Genomic DNA, 21,453 nt, shown 5'->3' with positions numbered 1-21,453 from the left:
AACTTCTCCACCTCCTGATGCTGCCTGGCTTGCTGTGTTCTTCCAGCCTCCTGCCTATCTACTTTGGATTCCAGCATCTGCAGTTTTTGTGTCTCGATGACAGAAAACTGGCCAGATTGAGAGTTGTGAGGATGATGCAAGGAGGCTTCGGGGCTATTTAGACAAGTTGAATGAGTAGGCAAACACATGGCAGATGCAGTATAACATGACTAAATGTAAAGTTACACACTGTGGTGTGAAAAACAGAAAGTCAGAGTATTATTTAAATGGTAATGTTTTGGGAAGTGTGAATGTACAAAGTGATCTGGGTGTCCTTATTCACCAGTCATTGAAAGTAGGTCGGCAGGTGCAGCAAGCTGTTAGGAAGACGAGTGGTGTATGTTGACCTTCATTGTGAGAGGATTTGAGTTCAGATGTCTTACTGCACTTATACAGGGCCTTGGTAAGACTGCACCTGGAGTATTGTGTACATTTTGAGTCTCCCTACATAAGAAAGATGTACTTGCCTTAGAGGGAATGCAGCGGAGGTTCACTAGGCTGATAACAGGGATGGCAAAACTGTCCAATGTGGTGAGATTGGTTCGACTTGGCCTGTATGCATTAGAGTTTAGAAGGATGAGAGAAGGTCTCATTGAAACAGACAGAATTCTAACAGGGCTGGACAGACGAGGTGCAGGGAGGAAGTTTTGCCTGATTGTGGAGTCCAGAACTAGGGAACACAGGTTAGAGATAGACCATTTAGGACTGAGATGAAGAAACATTCCTTCACTCAGAGGGGTAGTGAAGATTCTGGAGGTCAAGTCACTGAATATATTTGTCAGCAGAAAATGTATTTGAGAAAGAGATGTTTACACTTTAAATCAAGGAATATTGGAAAAATCAGGAATATAGCATTGAGATAGAGGATTAGTGATGGACATATTGAATGGCAGAGCCGGCTTGAAGGGCTAAAGGGCCTATTTCTGCTCCTTGCATTCTATGTCACACTAGAATATTTGAATATTCTGATTTTTTGGCTTGCCATTGGCTTTGGGTATTCTGTTAAATATCAGTGAATGTAGCCCAAAACTCTAACAAAAAATGTCAATTAACTAAACTAATTAATCCCCTCAAACCTCCCCCAAACCTCCTCCAAATTCCATAAATGAAACAATCGACAGTCAATGCTCCCCCACTCCCTTCTATATATCCTAATAAAACCCCAAATCTAAATAACCCCATTAGTGGCCCAATTCTCCCACAACACTTCCATAAAAATGTTCTTAATCAAATAAAACTGTTTACACAGACCTTTCATACACCCAAACCTTCCCTTTGAACCTCCAAGTCAATTTTTCGAAGTTCTATAATCTCTATATAATTTCTATGATGCCAATCTCTGCATAATAACCCCTCCCCAAAAACCTCCCAATCTCCCTATAGCACTCTGCTGCACTGTCCCAAAACCCCATTTTCTCCACAACCCACCGTATTACAAGGGAATAGAGAGTTGCACGTACAGATCTGAAGTTGAAACAGGGTAAGTAAATCTCGGAATAATCTGTCGGTTCTTTCAGACTGAAATAAGGCAGCATGCTTCAATTAGTGGGCTTTGAATCATTGGAATTCTCTACCTTGTGAACAGTGATACACAATCATTGACTGCATTCAAGACTGGGATAGCTTTTTGGGAATTACTAGGGGAATGAAGAGATATAAAAGAGGTAAAAACAATGACTACAGGTGCTGGAAACCAGATTCTGGATTAGTGGTGCTGGAAGAGCACAGCAGTTCAGGCAGCATCCAAGGAGCTTCGAAATCGAAGTTTCGGGCAAAGCCCTTCATCAGGGCTTTTGCCCGAAATGTTGATTTCGAAGCTCCTTGGATGCTGCCTGAACTGCTGTGCTCTTCCAGCACCATTAATCCAGAATGAAGAGATATGCTTATCAGAGAGAAAGGAGAAGCTGAAGTAGGAGATCAGCCCTGATCTTATTGAGCAGCAGAACAGGCTTGGTGGGCTAAATGGACTATTCTTAATGTTCCTGATGATCCCCAATAGAGATCACCTCCCTGGGGAGGCAGTGATGTAGTGATAATATCGCTGGCTTTGGTTGCTAGGGCATGCAGAGCCCTCTAGACTGCAGAGGAATTTGTAGTGGAAGCGGAAGGATCCAGTCGTCATGGTCCACTAGGTACCAGCAACTAGGTATGACGAGGAAAGCTGTTCTGCTCGGAATTATGAGCAGCTAGACACTAAATTAGCAAGCAGAACCACAAAGATAATAATCTCAGAGAAGAAGGAGCTGAACCCAGGGGTCAATCAGGCTGAATGGCTGAGGCAGCTTTGGGCCTGGGACATTTTTGTTAAAAAATAGACTGAGGTCAGCCGTAGCACATTTTGAATTTGTGACTTCTGTGCAATTTATGCCTCAGCCTGATTTGTCAGCAGGGTCCTGAAGCCAGCACCATGAATTTTGGAGCAAGTTTAGAATGGTGGCGTACTGCCTGAGCTGGCCATTGCCAGAGAAATGGCAGAGGCTCAAGTTTCTCTCCCAGATGATATGGCCCATCTGCTAGGGCCTGGAGATGGCAGCGGCATAGGAGGACGGGGGTGCATATGGGAGATAGGCTCAGATGGGCAAGAAGCTGGCAACGTCAGGGAAGGTGGTGCTGCAGAAGAGAAGGATGATGAGGAAGGAAATGCCATCTACCAGGCCAGTTATAAAAAGGACAAGAGCAGAAGTTTGTTGAGGATGAAATCCAGAAGATGCAGTGAGTGCAGGTTCTAGCAACAGGCACCCCCACCCGAGTCCTGTGAAAGTTTCAGGGATGAACTGTTCCCATTTCCAGTTGCAACATTTAAAAGGCATCTGGATGGGTACATGAATAGGAAGGATTTAGAGGGATATGGGCCAAATGTTGGCAAATGGGACCAGATTAATTTAGGATATCTGGTCAGTGTGGATGAGTTGGACTGAAGGGTCTGTTTTCATGCTGTACATCTCTATGACTTTCCATGATCTCAGGATTACTACCTTAGCATCATGCAAATTGACATAGATTAAATAATGTGTGGTCACCCTGCCACAGAAAGGATGTTATTAAATTGGAAAGGATGCAAAAAAGGTTTGCATGGATGTCATGTCATCAAGACTGGAAGGTTTGAATTATAAAGATAGATTGGATATGCCAGGGCTTTTTTTCCTTGGAGCGCCGGAGGCTGAGGGGTGACCCTATAGAGGTTTATAAAATCATGAGGGGTATAGATAAGGTGGATTGTCCAAGTCTGTTCCCCAGGGTAAGAGAGTCCAAAGCTAGAGGGCATAGGTTTAAGATGAGAGGGAAAAAATTTAAAAGGATTCTGAAGGGCAGCTTTTTCACACAGGCTGGTGCATATATGAAGCAAGCTGCTAGAGGAAGTGGTAGAGTCGGGTACAGTTACAACATTTGGATAGGCACATGGATAGTAAAGGTTTAGAGTGATATGGGCTAAATGCAGGCAAATGGGACTGGTTCACTTTAGGAAACCCAGTCAGCATGGATGAGTTGGGCCGAGGGGCCTTTTTCCATGCTCTATGTCTGTATGATTAAAGAAGTAAATGTGTAGCTCAAAAGTTAGTATGGGAGAAATGGATTTCAATTCATGGGGCACTAGTACTTAGCAAAGAAAGAGTTATTCCATCGGGGCAGGTTCAATCCAAATCATCCGAGGATCAGTATCCTGGAGAATTGTATAGTTAGGCTTGTAGATAGGGCTTTAAACTAATTAGGAGAAGATTCACTTGACAGGAAGGTTTAAAAATTAAAAAAAGAAATGAGAGAGCAGAGGTGCAGCAGAGTGAAAAGGTGAACAATAACCAAAGTGTGACAGGAAGAGGCAGAACATATAAGCAGTGTTGCAGCAGAAATTAAAACCAAAGAGAGTAATAATGGTTAGAATTAAAGCATAAAGACTTTATCTGAATGCATGCAGCATTTACAACAAGATAGATGAGTTAACTGCCACCAACAGAAGTAAATGAATATAAATAGAGACTTGGTTGTAGAGGGACTAAGACTGGGAACTCTATATTCAAGAGTACCTGTATTTGGTGTTCTGGAAGAAGAGGCAAAAAGAAAAGATGCTGGGGTACTTGGTTAATAAAAGTATCAGTGAGATGGTGAGTAATGACATAGATGTAGTAGATCATGGTGTGGAATCAGATTGGCTAGAAATAAGGAATGGCCAGGGAGAGAAGTCATGACTGGTACTGTCCATAGGCCCCCGAAGAGTTGCCTCACTGTAGGACAAAGTATAAATCAGGAAATATTGGGGTGTTTCAGAAGGGCGCTTTCATTGCTCTGGGTGATTTTGATCTACAGTTTGATTGCACAAGTCATTTTATTTTTATTCGTTCGTGGGATGTGCACATCTCTGGCTGGCCAGCATTTATTGCCCATCCCTAGTTGCCCTTGAGAAGGTGATGATGAGCTGAATTCTTGCATTGTTGCAGTTCATGTGCTACAGATAACCCACAATGTCTTAGGGAGAAAATTTCAGGATTTGACCAGGCGACACTGAAGAAATGGCTTATGTCTTCAAGGCAGGATGGTGAGTGACTTAGAGGGGAACCTTTGGGGTTAGTTCCCATAATCTATTACTGCATGTACTTCTGGATGGAAGTGGTTTCAGGCCTGGAAGATACTGTCTAAGGATTGTTGGTGAATTCCTGCATTCCTGATGAAGGGCTCCTGAAACATCGATTTTCCTGCTGCCTGACCTGCTGTGCCTTTCCAACACCACTCTAACCTTGACTCTAATCTCCAGCATCTGCAGTCCTCACTTTTGCCTGCTTGTGGATGTGGTGCCAATCAAGTGGGCTGCATTGTTTTGATGTATCAAACTTCTTGTTGTTGTGTTGTTGGAGCTGCACTGATCCAGGCAAGTGGAGTAATCCATCACACTCCTGACTTGTACCTTGTAGATAGTGGACAGACTTTGAGGAGTCAGGAGATGATTTACTTGTCAGAGTTTTCCAAGCCTCTGATCTACTCTTGTGGCCACTGCATTTACATGGCTAGTCCAGTTCAGTTTCTGGTCAATGGTAACCCCCAGTTTATTGACACTGGGAGATTCAGTGATGGTAACACCACTGAATATCAAGGGGTGGTAGTTAGATTATCTCTTATTGGTAATGATCATAGCCTGGCATTTATGTGGTATGAATATTACTTGTCACTTGTCAGCCCAAGCCTGGATTTGAACACTGACTGCTCCAGTATCTTAGGAGTTAGAAATAATGCTGAAAATTGTGTAATTATTGGCGAACATCCTGACTTCTGACCCGATGATGAGGAAAGGTCATTGAAGCAGCTGAAGATGCTTGGGCCTAGGACATTATTGGCAAGAATAGCATGGGAGATGAATTTGTAGCATTCATCAGGAATTGTTTCTTATACCTGTACATTGTAAACCTGCCCCGGAATAGTCTTAAGCTGGATCTAATGTTATATAATGAGGTCGGATGGAAAAGAGATCTTGTAGTTAGAAGTCCTCTCGTGGAAAGTGATCACAACATTGTAGAATTTCAAATTGAGTTTGTGGGAGAGCAATTCAGGTCTGAAATCAATGTTCTCAACATGAATAAGGGTGATAAGGGTGAGTACAGAAGTATGAAGAAAAAGTTGTTTAAAGTAGACTGTGAAAATAGATGAAGAGAAAGGCCAGTAGATGAGCAGTGGCAAATATTTAAACAGATATTTCATAATACTCAGTAAAAATTTATTATGATCAAACAGGTCTCATTAAGAAGGATGGACCATCTGTGGTTAACAAAGGCTATCAAGGAGAGCACTTAGAGTCCTCGAGGTCTAGAGCATGGACACAGGCCCTTCGGCTCAAATTTCTCATGCTGCGCAGATTACACAATGAAACTAGTTCTATTTGCATGCATTTGGTTCATATCCCTCCATACCTATCCTGCCCATGTACCTGTCCAAATGTTTCTTCAATGACAAAATTGTACTTGTTTCTACCACTACCTCTGGCAGTCTGTTCCAGACAATCACCACCTTCCGTATGAAGAAATTGTCCCGAATCCTTTTGTATCCCTCCCTTCTCACCTTAAACCTATGTTCTCTGGTTTTAGATGCCCCTACAATGGGGAAAAGCTGTTGGTTATCTACCTTATCTATGCCTCTTATGATTTTATAGGCCTTTGTGAGGTCACCGCTTAGTCACCTACGCTCCAGAGGAAAAATGTCCCAGCCTATCCAATCTCTCCTTATAACCCAAACCTTCCAAGCCATGTAGCATCCAAATAAATCTTTTCAGAACTCATCTTAGATTAATAATACCCTTCAGAAAGATGTTGTGAAACTTGAAAGGGTTCAGAAAAGATTTACAAGGATGTTGCCAGGGTTGGAGGATTTGAGCTACAGGGAGAGGCTGAACAGGCCTTGGATCGTCGGAGGCTGAAGGGTGACCTTATAGAGGTTTACAAAATTATGAGGGGCATGGATAGGGTAAATAGACAAAGTCTTTTCCCTGGCATTGGGGAGTCCAGAAGTAGAGGGCATAGGTTTAGGGTGAGGCGGGAAAGATATAAAAGGGACCTAAGGGGCAACTTTTTCGCACAAAGGGTGGTACGTGTATGGAATGAGCTGCCAGAGGAAGTGGTGGAGGCTGGTACAATTGCAACGTTTAAGAGGCATTTGGATGGGTATATGAATAGGAAGGGTTTTGAGGGATATGGGCCGGGAGCTGGCAGGTGGGTCTAGATTGGGTTGGGATATTTGGTTGGTGCGGACAGGGTTGGACCGAAGGGTCTGTTTCCGTGTTGTACATCTCTATGACTCTATAGTTGAGTGACACAGAACTGCATGCATTGCTCCAAAGTGGTCTCGCCAACGTCTTGTCCAGCTGCAGCAAGACATCTCAACTCCTATACTCAGCGCTCTGACCAATGAAAGCAAGCATGCCGAAAGCCTTCTTTACCACGCTGTCTACCAGTCACTCTGTTTTCAAGGTGCTATGAATCTGTACATCTAGACTTCTTTGTTCTATAAAACTCCTCTGTGCCTTACCATTAGCTGTGTAAGTCCTGCCCTGGTTTAACCCACCAAAATGCAACATCTTGTATTTATTTAAATTAAACTCCATCTGCCATGACCCAGTTGATCAAGATCTCAGTGCATTCCCAGATGACCACATCTACCATCCACTATACCACCAATCCTGGTGTCATCCACAAACTTACTAACTATACCTTCTAAACTCTCATCCAAATCATTAATGTAAATGACATATCACAGTGGACCCAGCACCGATCCCTATGGTACATTGCCAGTCACAGGCTAAGGCGTGTAAAGTGACAAAGACTTGTGGTAGACCAGAGGATTGGGAATTTTTTAGTAACCAGCAGCAGATAACTTAAAAGCTAATAAAAAAGGAGAAACTTGGAAATGAAAGACAATTAGCAAGAAATATAAAACAAACAGCAAGAGCTTGTATAGGTATTAAAAAATGAGAGTAGCTAAAGTGAGTGTGGGACCCTTGTAGGATATGACTGCAAAACTAATAACAGGGACATGGTAGATCATTTAAACCAATATTTAGTGTCGTCTTCCGTGGGGAACAAAAAAACACACCAAAGATAACAAATAAGCATGGTAGTAATGGGAGAAAAGATCTTGCAATGATCTGCATCATGCAGGACAAAGTATTTGACAAACTAGTAGGACTGAAGGCAAACAGGTTGCCAGGAACTGATGGCCTGCATCAAGGGATTTAAAGGAAGGAATTTAAAGAGATAGTGGAGGTATTAGTCAAAATATTCCAGAACTCACCGGATTCTGGGAGGGTTCCAGGGGATTGGAAGACTGCTAATGTTGTGCTCGCATTTAAGAAGGCAGAGATACAGAAAGCAGGAAATTACTCACCAGTTAGCCTAATATCTCTTGTTCAGAAAATGCCTGAGTCCATTATTATGGGAAAAAAAAGCAGGGCATTTAGAAAAGCTTAATGCAATCAAACAGAATCAGTGTTGTTTTATGAAAAGGGAATCATATTTAACAAATCTGCTATGTTCTTTGAGGGTATAACAAGCAGAATTGATAAAGGGAAACCAGTAGATGTAGTACACTTAGATTTACAGAACATGTCAATAATGTGTGACTGAAAAGATTATTGCACCAGGAGAGGAGCTTGTGATAATGGGTAGTAATATATTAGTATGATTGGAGGATTGGTTAACATAGAAGGCAAAGAGTGTATAATGTGTCTTTTTAAGTTGGAAAGATTTAACTAGTGAAGTTCCAAAAGATGAGGCCTAGGGCCTTAATTATTTACCATCTACAGGTAGTTCTTCTATAACGTGATGGTTGCATTCTTGTGCAACCCTGCATGATAGAAAAATCGCGCTTTAGAAATAGCATAATCACCGTTACAGCCAACACACCTTTTAAAAGATGCACTTTAGAAATTTGTCCCCAATTTGTCAATTGCGTTACAGCGAATTCGCATTAACAAAATGTGCATTCTAGCAGAACGACCTGTCAGTGATGATTTGGAGGAAGGGAAGAGATATCCATATCCGTTGATGATACAAAAATAGGTGGGAGGGCATGTTGTGATTAAGACATGAGGAATTTACAGGGAGATATAGTACTCCCCCTGTACTCACGGGGGATACGTTCCTAAACCTACTGCAGAAGCCCGAAATGCCGCATAAGAGCAAACCCATTCATTTATATGAGAAATTTACCTTCCCGACAGCCTCCTGGTCTCTGGTCCCAGAAAATTCCCTATAATATGTTCGGGTTATGGTAAACCACGGGTAACTGAAACCACGGGAAACGATTCCATGGATGCGGCGTTCACCCTGTATAGATAGATAGGTTGAGTGAGTTGGCAAAATCTTGGAAGTTGGAGTTCAGTGTAGGAAACTGTGAGATAATGCACTTTGATAAGAAGAGTCAAAAGGCTGACTATTATTTAAATGGAGAGAAAGTGGAGAAAGGGATCTGGGTGTTCTTGTGTATCTAAATGCAGCAAGTAATAAAGGAGGCAAATGGAAATTTGACCATTATTGCTAGGGGCTTGGAGTTTACAAACAGGGAAGTCTTGATACAATTGTGCAGGTTTTGGTGAAGACAAACCTGGAGCACTGTGTACAGTTTTGGTCACTGTATTTGGAAAAGATACACTGGCATTGCAGGCTGTTCAAAAGAAATTCACCAGGCTGATTGCTGGGATGAAAACGTACATTTAACAAGAACGGCTAAGCAGGTTAGGCTTTTATTCATTAAATTTTAGAAAAATGAGGGGTAATGTTGTAAGAATGAGGGGAATTTGACAAGGGTAGATGTTGAGAAGATGTTTCCACTAGTGAGGAATCATCACCTAGGGCATATTAGTACAGAATAAGGGGACGCTCATTTAAAACTGAAATGTGAATGTCTTAGAACTGAGGTCTTCTTCCAGAGGATAGTGAATGTGTGGTATTCTCTATCCCAGAAATGTGGAGGCTACATCACTGAAAATATTTAAAGAGGAGGTGGAAATATTGGGAATTGAGAGTAATACTGAGCTGGCACAAGGGAGCTGTCAAGGCCTGGGCAGAACAGCCATGGTTTTACTGAATAGCAGGACAGCCTTGAGGGGTCAAATGATTTTCGGGCTCATGCCCGAAACGTCGATTCTCCTGCTCCTTGGATGCTGCCTGACCTGCTGCGCTTTTCCAGCAACACATTTTCAGCTCTGATCTCCAGCATCTGCACTTTCTTCCCGGGTCAAATGACCTAATTCTGCACTTATTTCCTGTACCCTTATGCTCAGTTCTGCTTATCACACCCCAGGCAGAGTATGTGGGGAGAGTAAGCATAGCAGATTTTGGGATAATCTGAAGGAAGCTTTGGTGCTTCGTGTGTTCTGTGAATTATGTTGTGACTTGAATTTTTTGTTGGTTTAATACACAGGACTTGCCTGAATCAAATCCGAGCCAGCTCAATGCCACCCGGCACAGGAATGCTTTGGTAATGCAAGTCATCAAGGAGTCAGCAGACAGTGAGAAGAATATAGCTCGGGAGATGGATTGGAACAAACCTTCCAGGTCAGATTCCTGAATTAAGGAAATTTCCTGGAGATGGACACAAGATTCCTAAGATGGCTTGAATGATTGATGATCAGACCTTGGGGAAATAAAGGAGTCATGGAACCCGAAATTAGAACCAATTCCCTCACCAGCCTATGGCAACCCCTACCCTTGTACTGTCAACAATACAAGAAACTCTTCACACATCAAAACCAATCTTCTAGCATAAAAGAAAGTCCATCATTGGATAAGTAAATATTAGAAATTTCTCTGTATTTAACTAAAGCTTTGGTGAATGGTTTCATACAATCTTGCTACCTGCCTTAAATCTGAACAATGTAGTAGGGATGACAGATTCCTATGTCTTAATCATATTCTGATGTCCAGCCCACTTTGACCCATTTTGTTAGGTCCATGCCCCTCCCACGTGGCACTGTCTCACCTGTTCCCCTCCATAATTGGTACTATCCCATCTATCTTTCCCTGCCCCCAAAAAGGTAGAATTATCTCACTTGTTCACCCATGCAGCAACTACTTGTCTCACCTGTTTGCTTTCTCCACCTCTGGTATAGCACCATCTCATTTGTTCACATCAACATCGTGTTACCAGGCAGCAAAGTCTTGCCTTCCTTAAGACCATAAGACATAAGAGCAGAATATAGGCCCATCACATCTGCTCCAACATTCAATCATGGCTGTGTGTCACTCATCCCATTCTTGTACAGTTAGTGGTCATCCAGTGATGACTTTGGCTTCTCTCCTGGTCAGTGGTCACTAAGTGATGTCACAGAGTTTGCTGTTCTGTCACGTGGTAACAGGGATGTTCCAGAACTGTTCATATGAGTGCTGTTGTGGGCAGCCTTGGGGAAGAGCTTTTCCTACTTCTTTATGAGGGATGAATGTCTTCCAGCTATGAAAATGCAAGTGGAGGAGGTCTCAGAGTACCCAAATCTTCACCCCCACGGTAAGAAGTGAGAGTGTCAAGCCACCTCTCATTACCTCTGCCATCTATGTTTAAAGTTAGTCATTCAGGACATCAACGTTTGGTATTGCAGATCAGAGATAGTCTAGGTCTGGATCTGGATGTTAAATTCAACTGTAAGCTGTATGGAAGTCCCATCACCCAATGTGTATTGGGTAGAACACTGAACCAGATTTGTACGAGTCAAAATGAAACCTGTGATTTATTTTACTTAAGGGTTACATGGATGAAGTATCTGTATTTACCATTCAGTACAAACAGTGTTCACGAGGCTCACTCCCTTATCAGTTACTAACAAAAGCAAAATACTGTCAATGTTGGAGATTTGAAATAAAAACAGAAAATGCTAGAGACACTCAGTAGCTCCAGCCTCCTCTGTGATGGAGAAACAATAAAAATTTCCATCTAATATGACATTTCCAAAGAAGCATTGTATTGCACGAGAAACATTCTCTTTGTTTTTCTCTCTCCACAGATTCTCCAGAGTTGTGGAGTTTCCCCAGCACTTCCTGATTTTTATTCCATCTGCAGACTCCATGTCTTGTAGTGAGCTTCTGGTTCTTTTTAACCCTTTGCATCCCACCATGAACAACACTGATTCTAATTTGTTGAAACTCGTTTTAATTGTTTTGAGGATAGAGTTGCGTTTCTGCTTTTAGCAATTGAGGTTTAACATGACGAATGTAACAAGTTCTCTTAATATGTTTGAGCAGGATGTCACAAGGTAGAAACTGTATGGAATATGAGGGAGAACATAACCCCACAAATCTACAGTACGTAGTTACCACTCCCCAATGGCTGTTGATTGCAGCACACATTCTGCCAACACAAATCCCCAATATTAGTCACACTCAGGATAGGCATTAGATTAGTGAGCAGACCCTCACTTTAACAGCAAGCCCCCTGGTTGTTTGAGGTTGTTTTTTACCTGAGATTCCTAGCGCATCAGTCCCGCTGAATATTATGCTGGTTGTTGATAGTCCTTGTGCCCACACCATTTGTGGTTCCTTCCCAGCATTGATAAAGCCTGAGAGGCCAGTGAGTTGAGTGGTGACATCCCCAGAGCTTGGTCTCAGCTAAGCTGAATATTGCTGAGCTAAGAACTTGGCTAGGGATTAATTCGCAAGTTTTATAAAGAGTATTTACTGTTGTAGAACCCATATATCCAGGTAAATTTCTTTTGCATTGATCCAGTTGTTTAAATGTTTACTTTCTCTACTCAAATGCTTCTTCGCCTGCCTCCTACAGATTTGTTGTTGTTTGTGTTTGCCATTATGACCTGTCTCCTCATCATACAAGCACTGCCAAGTATCACTATGAAGAGGAAACAACAAAGAGAGAAAGTTGATCACAAGAGGGTCCATTTTGTCCCATCTCAATCCAGATACACCACTTCTAGTTTGAACAAATCTGTTTGGTTTTCAGCATTTTCCCATTCTCAGGCCAGGGCCTGTGACCATCTCTTTACCAGGAGTCAAACGTTAATCAAGGGACAACTAACAACACTTTCAGTCCTCTTACTCCCACGTCTCTCGCTGCCTTCTCTGTTTCCCATCCAGATGACAGCTGCCACTGAGTACCTATTCCCTCAAACAGAGACCCAGCCTAAAGATAAATCGCTTTCCAGCTTAAATACCCAGGGAGACAGTGCACAGTGCTCCTTCATTGTGCCTTCAGGTTCCTGCTCTATCCTCCCCCGCAATGGGTCTCTAGCTTCAGTCTCCCTCGATGTCCAACCCTCCATTCCTCTGCCCAACGTGAACTTAAGCCTTGATTGCCAAGTTGATCAGAGGCTGAAATCTCCCTGTGTCTCCGCAGAAAGAAGAGTGTCTAGAGAGTCTAACACGAACTATAATGGATATCCAGAGAAATGTAGTGTTCCTCATTGTCTGATAAGCCCTCACACACCCCAGTCTGTAATGGAGCCCAGGTTGAATCCAGGTTTTTCATCTGTGTCTGATTCTAATTCTTTGGGTGCATGCCTAGTAAACTATACCATTGAAGAAAATAAAACTTTGTCATCACCTCCCCATTTAACCCAGGCACTCGGGATGTGGGCTCCAGTTGTTAGGGAAAGTCAACCTTTCCACCAGACCTCAAATTTCTGGAGTTGTCTGCAAGACAAACCACCAAAACCAAACTCAAGCCTGAAAGGCTTAACTGGTCAGAATGGTGAGGTTCGACTCACAACTCCTCAGCCGGAAGTTACCACTGCTTGGTTAGTTGGTCAGCCAAAGAGTTCAATTGGAGAATACTCTGTATGGTTGAGGATAACAACAAGAATAAGTGAACAGAATAGATGGCATCCCAAGACAGTGGAAAATGATAACTCCTGCCTTATTTCACATCTCACTGGCCTACTGAGACCTGAATTCAATACAAACAAAAATCATTCTGTAAACCAGACCTCAAGCCTAACATCAGTCCCTAGACACTGTCAAAATGCAAGAGTGCTGTCAGCACCATCTCTGTCTGCCTCAAACTTAGAGTGGAAATCAGAACCACCTTTTGGAACTCCAAACCACATGAGATCAACAAAGTGTGATGACTTTGTTGAGATACCACTTGATGAAATATTCCCTCCCAATCCGAAAACGATTCCTGAAAAGAAGGCGTGGTCAGGATTCTCAGAGCCAATGTTGGAACTCTGGACCAAGATTTTGCCATCAATCTTTGATTGTTTCCATGTCCCAGTAATGGACAAACTCCGAGCTCCTGTCAAGAAGAACCTGACAACAGCCTCTAGTCACACTCTGAACGTCAAAGTTGAATCAGAAACCCCAGGCACGGGGACTGGATTGGATACTGGACATGTTTGGGGGAAGATTCTGAAGGTTTCTAGATCCAGCCATGAGCCATTACCTTGGGGAAAAGCTGTTGCTGATCTACTCATCAAGAAATGTTTAAACCAACTGAGATTCTTAAAGATGACCAGTCCACTTCTATCAGAAGAACAGAGTGGGATGGCCAGCTACCAACTGTGAAGACATCAATGACCTGTAAAGACCAATACAGAGCAAAAGGCACAATTTCTGTCAACAAGGACCTGTTAATGTCCATTCCTGGACGATTTAACAGACCAGAGCAGTTATTTAAGCCTTTCATAGCCAATCTTCCCTTCCCTGAGTAGTAATTCAGTCTAATTTGAAATGAGACCCTTCCATTGGCCCTCTCACCTGACCCAGTGGAGTCTCAGCTTCAACATCAGAGCTTCAACATCAGAGCTCCAGCACCAAGCATGAGGAGGAACTGCAATTGACTGGATCCTGAATGTATCCCAGAGCAAGTTTATTTTCCAGGCTTCTTCAAAATAGTCTTTGACTTTTGTAGATTTTCCCACCTCCTCCACCGCTGTAAAACAACCCATTTCATTGGAAATTTCAGAGAAATAATAAACAATGTTCGTTGTGAATATGTTTGACATCGTAGATGGGGGGAGTTTCTAGTGATGAATTAAGACAACAAAAGTAGCCAACTGCAGTCAAGTTGATTGTCATGCTGACTTTCTGCATGCATACTCAGTATAAATGCGTTGGGCTTCAGAACGTGAAAATCAGCATGTCACTGTCCAATTCTTTAAATTTCTGAAACTGTACAATATTTCTTTTTTGTAGTGGTGGGGGGTGGGGCTTCACATTGCCAGATTCTCAATGGGCTTTGACTTTTGAATGCTTCCTTGGGATGCAAATGTAGCTGCTTTGGCCAACATTTATTGTCCAACCCTAATTGCCCCTTGAGAAGAGGGGTGGTCAGCAACTTTCATGAATGACTGTAGTTCATCCGGCGTAGGTCCATACACAATGCTGACAGAAAGGATCCCCAAGTAGGCAATGAGTCCTTAACCAGTTTTACATTTTGAAACTAGTCCTCATTTTGTTCAGAAAAGCTGCTATGCTCCAGGGCTGGAGAATCAGGCACCCCAGGCAAACTTGAGCCTCATGCTCCCTGCCAACAAAAAGCTTTTGAAATCAAGTCTGCATTACAATGAAAAAAATCTAATCTGCAATTATAATTGGAGATTATGATTGACAAGATGGGACACAAAGTGTTCCTGCAACAATTACTGAGGGAATCTGTGCACAATTATGCCCACACAATGGGTTAAATTATGTTTTTTTTAATATTAGGCACTGGTTTGCAGTTTCCGAGTAGTCATGTAGGTGATTTACAGATTTGTAAAACTCTCATAGACAGAATGAGGAATACAGTAAGACATTTTGGGAAAGACTACAAAATAAAGACTACATGATCTGTTTTTTGACTTAGCTCATTTCATGAATAATTCATTCAGCTCTTCTTTGCCGTAGCCACGCATGTTGCAGCTCTGTGCAACCTCCCAACTGAGCTAGTGATTACATTGACCTGCCACACTCGGTCTGTGGGTTAAAATGAGGAATACAAACTTGTCCTTTTAATTTTAACTTTTTATTTCATTCTCACACAGATATTCAATGCAAAGAGAATGATGACCATTTCTGAAGAATCTGTACTAGGTATCTCAATATTGCATAACCAGGGACTGGCAGTGTTCAGATTTCAGCCTTGGCTTGTTTGAAGTCAGCTGTTTAAAGTTGGAACAATAGAACGAGGATCAGGCTCAGCTCCCCACCAGGGGGTGGAGAGCATGGTGAGAAAAGCCTGATTGTTGATTTCTTTAGAAGAGACCCATTTGCAAACAGTGTTTAATCTTGAAGGGAGAAGCTTACGTGTGGGTTGGTTTATTATGGGCTAAACCCTATTTCATATTTTGTTGGTAATGATTTAATCCATTAATCCCATTTCTGCGTTACCAATAGTATTTATCTCCCTTCTTCACCAGGGCTTAGATGTCACCAGTAACTGTGGCCTTTGGGACTGACCCCCGCTGTCCGAGCTGTCCCCACTGTCCCGGAATCGGAGCTCACTCCCTCCGGGCGAAGTCCAGTCATTCCTCATAACTTAAGTCTGGCAGTCCACTCACTTCATGTGGCTGGGGTTTGGTAAATCCTTGCTCTCCTGGTATAAGCTGGCCTGATCCAGAACCTGCAGCAGGTCTGTCCCGTGAAGGAGCCTTGCCCCATGGAGTGGAGCATTGACCTCACAGTCAATGGGACTGAGAATTGGTAACACCTTGAGTGAAGAGCACGGCCCCTGCAGGCAGCTGGACAGATCTAGAGGAAGCAAAGTCAGAAGCATCTTTAAAGCAAGAAAACTGGACAATCTGTAATTTCAAGACCTTCAGATATTGCCACCACTACTCCAATCACCCACCAAAAGTCATGCAGTCATAGACGTCTAAGGCAGAGAAAAGGGCCCTTCAGCCCAAGCTGTCTGTGCTTAGAACATAGAAGAATACAGCGCAGTACAGGCCCTTCGGCCCTCGATGTTGCGCCGATCCAAGCCCACCTAACCTACACTAGCCCACTATCCTCCATATACCTATCCAATGCCCGCTTAAATGCCCATAATGAGGGAGAGTCCACCACTGCTACTGGCAGGGCATTCCATGAACTCACGACTCGCTGAGTAAAGAACCTACCCCTAACATCTGTCCTATACCTACCCCCCCTTAATTTAAAGCTATGCCCCCTTGTAATAGCTTGTCGAAAACAATCACCTAATCATTCTAATTCGATTTTCCAGCACTGTCCATAGCCTTGTATACCTTGGCATCCCAAGTGCAAATCTAAATACAGTCAATTCTTCTAAAACCCGATGGTTGCGTTCTTGTGCAACTGCATGTTATAGAAAAATTGTACTTTACAAACAGTGCTTAAAGTGTTGGCGATGAAATTGTGTTACAGCCAACACATGTTTTAAAATTTCACGGGCTTTACAGATAGTGTGCCCAATTTGTTAATCGTGTCACAATGAGTCCACGTTGAGGACACATGCAGAATAACTTGTACTTCTTAAATGTTGGAAGGTTTTTTACCAGCTTTGCAGGCAGAGAGTTCCAGATCCCAACACTTTCCTTACATATCCTTGAACCTCCTCTCCTTACTTTCAAACTATGTTCCCTGATCATTGATCCCTTCATCAAGGGGAAAGTTTTTTTCTGTTTACCCTATCTATAATCCCTCTTAACATTATACATTTTAATCATGTACTTTCTATATCTCCTCTGTCCCAAGGAAAACAATCTCAGTCTGCTCAATTTCATAACTGATAATATCCTGAAAAAATTCCTCTGTATGCTGCCCAGTGCTATCACATCCCTGCTATAATGTGGGTTCTAGAACTGTATGCAATACTGTAGTTGTGGCCTTACTAACATTTTATACAGTTCCACCAAAGTCTCCCATTTCTTAAACTCCACACCTCAACTAATAAAGGAAAGTGTTCCATATGCCTTCTAAACCACTTTGTCTGCATGTTTTTTTGGTGGGTAGGTGGGGATTACGTAGAACTCCATAAGATTTCCAATCCCTAATCACTGCTTACTCAGTCTTCCAAACAGCTGGAAATCCATTTGTGAACGTGGATCTAATGAAGATTGGGCAGTGAGCCTCCAAGTGGTGAACCAATTGGCTGCCTGAGTGATCGACAGGGCAAAAGAATTGCATTTCCAAAAACAGCTAGCCATGAAATTCTGAGCTTTGTTTCCCCTACCTGTTCTCCAATCCCACAGGCTCAGATTCTCTCTGTGGCAGCTTTGCTCCTCTGTATCCAATACATTCAAAGTCTTCAATCTCTTCTGCTGAAAGGGACCCTGCCATTCAGCATCACAACAACCGTCCTTGCATAGACACTGAAACATACCATCCAGGTTCAAAACAGTGTTAGATATCGTACAAAGCTCTCTTAACATTGTTCCCATCAAACAATCCAAGGACAATGACAGTGCTGAATTGGATACAGAGTAAACTCCCCTCGACACTTTCCCCATCAAACATTCCCAGGACAGGTAGAGCACAGTGTTAGATATAGAGTAAACCTTCCCCTACACTGTCCCCATCAAATACTTCCAGGATATGAAAAGCAGAGGGTTAAATATGGAGTAAAGCTCTCCATACACTGTCCCTATCAGACATTCCCAGGACAGGGTCAGCACCATGTTAAATACAGAGTAAAGATCTCTCTACACTGTCCCCTCAAACATTCCCAGGACAGGGACAGCACAGGATTGATACAGAGTAAATTTCCCATGACAATATCCTCATCAAACACAGCATTGCTTCTTATTGCAACAAGGGCTCAGTGCAACCTTTTCCTGCAACTCACCACTGCCAAGTCACAGGTCAAATCGGTCTGATGGTTCCTCTTGATGCCACGGCGGAGGCTCAGCTCACAGACACTGCTCGAAGAGAACCTGCAAGAGGGACCAGTGTCAGTAACCAGAGACACAACCTGCATGTTACCAACACTGTCACAGCCAGTAACTCACCAGCAGCTCCCCAAAATAACAATGAATGCTGGCACCTCCAACATTGCATAATATCCCCTGTGACCATTGGTCAGAACACTCAGGGCTGTAACTTGGTCACAAGGTGGGGCTGAATCTGGATACGAGTGATGGTGGATCCATGATAGGACAAGCTCTTTGGTGTGCTGAAGACAATTTCAAAGTTTGCAGATTATATGAAACTTGGAAGAACTGCAAACTGTGAGGAGGTCAGTGTGGAACTCCGATAATAGTCATGATTTGGAGATGCCGGTGTTGGACTGGGGTGTACAAAGTTAAAAATCACACAACACCAGTTTATAGTCCAACAGGTTTAATTGGAAGCACACTAGCTTTCGGAGCGACGCTTTCGGAGCCCTCCACAATCACCTGATGAAGGAGCGACGCTCCGAAAGCTAGTGTGCTTCCAATTAAACCTGTTGGACTATAACCTGGTGTTGTGTGATTTTTAACTTTGAACTCCGATCAGACATTGACAGGTTGGTGGAATGGACAGAGAAGTGGTAGATGAAGTTCAATTCAGAAAAGTGTGAAGTGATTCAGTTTGGATGGAAGAACATTGAAAGACAATATAAAATAGAGGGTACAATTCTAAAGGGGGGGGGGGGGGGCAGGAGCAGAGGACCTGACTGTATTTCTGCATAGATCATTGAAGGTGACTGGACAGGTAGAGAAAGCAGCTCATAAGCACACAGTGTTTCTTAGCTTTATTAATAGGAGCATAGACTACAAGAGGAAGGAGGTGATGTTGAACTTGTTTAAGATACTTGTTAGAACCTCAACTGCAGTATTGTGTATAATTGTGGTCTCCATCTTATAGGAAAGATGTGAATGCATAGGAAAGAATGCAGAAGCAATTTAGAAGAATGGTTCTGATTGAGAAAGTTCACTTGTGAGGATGGATTGATGACATTAGGAAGAAGCATGAGAGGAGATTTGATAAAGTGTTTCAAAATCATGAGCAGGCTGGATGGAGTAGATTGGGAGAAGCTGTTCCCTCTCTAAAGAGTATCAAGGTCAAGAAGGCATAAGGTGCTGCTGAGTCTTGGGTTGAGGGACTGGATGGTTCTGGGGTCTTGGGCTGAGAGTGGGTGTTCCTGGGGTTTCGGGTTGGGAATCTAGGTGATGCTGGGGTCTCGGGTTGGGAGATGGATGTTCCTGGGGTATCGGCTGGGAGTCTAGGTGATGCTGGGGTCTCGGGCTGGGAGATGGGTGTTCCTGGGGTATCGGCTGAGAGGTGAATGTTCCTGAAGTATCAGCTGGGAGTCTAGGTACTGCTGGGTCTTGGGCTAGGAGTCTAGGTGCTGCTGGGATATCAGCTGGGCGTCTAGGTATTCCTGGGGTATCGGCTGGGAGTCTAGATGTTGCTGGGGTTTGCTCTACCTGGCAGTCTCACAGTTGCCCCTGTGATGCAGGGTCTGATATCCTGGGACAGCTCGGAGCCACGAATTCTCCACAGGAATCATCTGAAATTCTTCATCCTCCATTGGAATAAATGGGGCCAAGTTCTCAAGATTGTGATCGGCAAACCATTCCTACACTCAGAAGAAAACACATCTCCGTGAGGGCAGAACCTGCACAAGGGGTTTTGTTGACTCGTCTCAATTCTGAGCCTCAAATGCTTCAGGCACTGCACTGACTCTGGTACCCAACCAAGCTCATGGATCCACATTAGCCATCTCACTGGAGCTCTGTTCAGTCCTGACCTGCTGATGGTAATGGGTTTCCCTGAGAGTTCCTGGATCTAGCGGTTTTGAGTGCGGAATCTCTCAAACACACAATTGTTACAGTGTAGAAGTAGACCATTCAGTCCACTATCTCTGTGCCAGCTCTCCAAATCAGCATCTCACTTAATGCCATTTTCCTGTCTTGCTCTGTGGTTATGACATGAGGTAAACTCTCCTTAATGTAAAACCAGCAACACAGAAAAGAGTTATCCCGTGCAGTAATCTGTAAAAATTCAAGTGGTCAAGAACTATTTAAAGTAAAAATTAACAACTTTATTTCTTAAAGTATAACAGAGACTAATTAACCAACAACTATTCACAAGTCCTTACTCTAACCTATTGTTTGCTTTCCCTTCTATAATACAAGTCTGACAAAACTCCCAATTAAGATTTACAAAAAAAAACTTATCTCAAAACCAGGCAGCTTTTGGTTCTTCTATTTGGACCTTCCTGTGTCTTCTTTTCTTCTTAGGGATTTCTGCTTCCCAGTTTACTGATCAATAAGAGAGCTATTTTTCAGGCAGTTTGTTTACATACTGGTAGTTTGGCAGTTCTCCTCCCAACTGTTCAATTTTCCCCTGTGTTATATCCTCAAAGCATCGGATTATGTCATTGGCTTTTCAGATTGTCAACAAACTCAATTCAAACTTGATTGGAGTTTGGTATTTTTCGGAGTATAATTTAAACTGATTGGCCTAATTCAAATCTGTTTTTTGTCATTTCCAGGCAACCTGCTACCCCGCTAGCTGGAGCACCTGTTACATTGTGTCTTATTGAGAACACTGTGCTGTCACTGCTAGCTTTTAACTCTCTTAAAAGGTATAGTTCACTCACATCTTCATAACACTCTGTACTTCCTTCCTTTTCAAATTACCATCCAATTCCCTTTTAAATGTATCTTTTGAACCTGCTTCCACCCTCTCAACAGTGCTTTCTTGATCCTCTAGTAGTAACTCATCATCTGCCCAAGAGGTGCTCAGTTTCATTGTGGTGTCAAGTCCTTTTGCTCCTCACCTGAGCCCTCACTGGCAGGCAGTTTGACCTTGCAAAGTACCACTATCCAACTGTTACCAGTACTTAGTTGGGCATTGATTGGGCAACTCATTGGCCACTGATCAGCATCAGGGGCTCTGAGAGATTTATGCTGTATCCTTTCAGCTTCTCCCTGAACTTCTCAAGCCACCTCCCCAAACCCTCCCTTGTCAGATAAATTCTTTGAAGGTCTACAAGCTTTGACTTACCTCAGTTAGGTTGCTGCTGCTGGCTGCTGAGAACAAGGTGCTCGGTCTAAGGGTCATGTTTCTAAAG

At 43.0% G+C, this 21,453-nt stretch overlaps 1 protein-coding gene and 1 long non-coding RNA gene across 6 annotated transcripts; one reads left to right on the top strand and one right to left on the bottom strand.

The window, feature by feature from the left end:
- Positions 1 to 9,939: 9,939 nt before the first annotated feature.
- On the top strand, positions 9,940 to 16,399 carry LOC122544464. 5 transcript variants are annotated; one of them, XR_006310352.1, is made up of 3 exons: positions 9,940 to 11,016; positions 15,479 to 15,661; positions 15,854 to 16,399. XR_006310352.1 is itself a non-coding variant. In XM_043683701.1 (2 exons), the coding sequence occupies exons 1-2, from the start codon at positions 10,941 to 10,943 to the stop codon at positions 14,016 to 14,018; spliced, it is 1,812 nt and encodes a 603-aa protein (XP_043539636.1). In that variant the 5' UTR covers positions 9,940 to 10,940; the 3' UTR covers positions 14,019 to 15,288. The 5 variants fall into 5 exon arrangements, 2 of the variants coding, with proteins under 2 accessions (XP_043539636.1, XP_043539638.1); XR_006310353.1 differs by lacking the exon at positions 15,479 to 15,661; XR_006310351.1 differs by lacking the exon at positions 15,854 to 16,399 and having other exon boundaries at positions 15,479 to 15,847.
- Positions 16,400 to 17,234: 835 nt separating this feature from the next.
- LOC122544466 lies at positions 17,235 to 19,874 on the bottom strand. The gene is made up of 3 exons (XR_006310354.1): positions 19,802 to 19,874; positions 18,238 to 18,325; positions 17,235 to 17,764 (listed from the first exon to the last, which is right to left on the bottom strand). It is a non-coding gene; the product is annotated as an uncharacterized LOC122544466 (long non-coding RNA).
- Positions 19,875 to 21,453: the final 1,579 nt, after the last annotated feature.

This window comes from Chiloscyllium plagiosum, chromosome 49 (assembly GCF_004010195.1).
Source record: "Chiloscyllium plagiosum isolate BGI_BamShark_2017 chromosome 49, ASM401019v2, whole genome shotgun sequence".
Classification (NCBI taxonomy): domain Eukaryota; kingdom Metazoa; phylum Chordata; class Chondrichthyes; order Orectolobiformes; family Hemiscylliidae; genus Chiloscyllium; species Chiloscyllium plagiosum.
This window is presented reverse-complemented; position numbering and strand designations above follow the sequence as displayed.

Excerpts from the sequence above, each read along its gene's own strand:
- LOC122544464 (XM_043683701.1), top strand. The coding sequence starts at position 10,941 with ATGAGGGATGAATGTCTTCCAGCTATGAAAATGCAAGTGGAGGAGGTC. Across the intron at positions 11,017-12,282 it reads CCCAAATCTTCACCCCCACG|ATTTGTTGTTGTTTGTGTTT; the intron begins GTAAGAAGTGAG and ends TGCCTCCTACAG.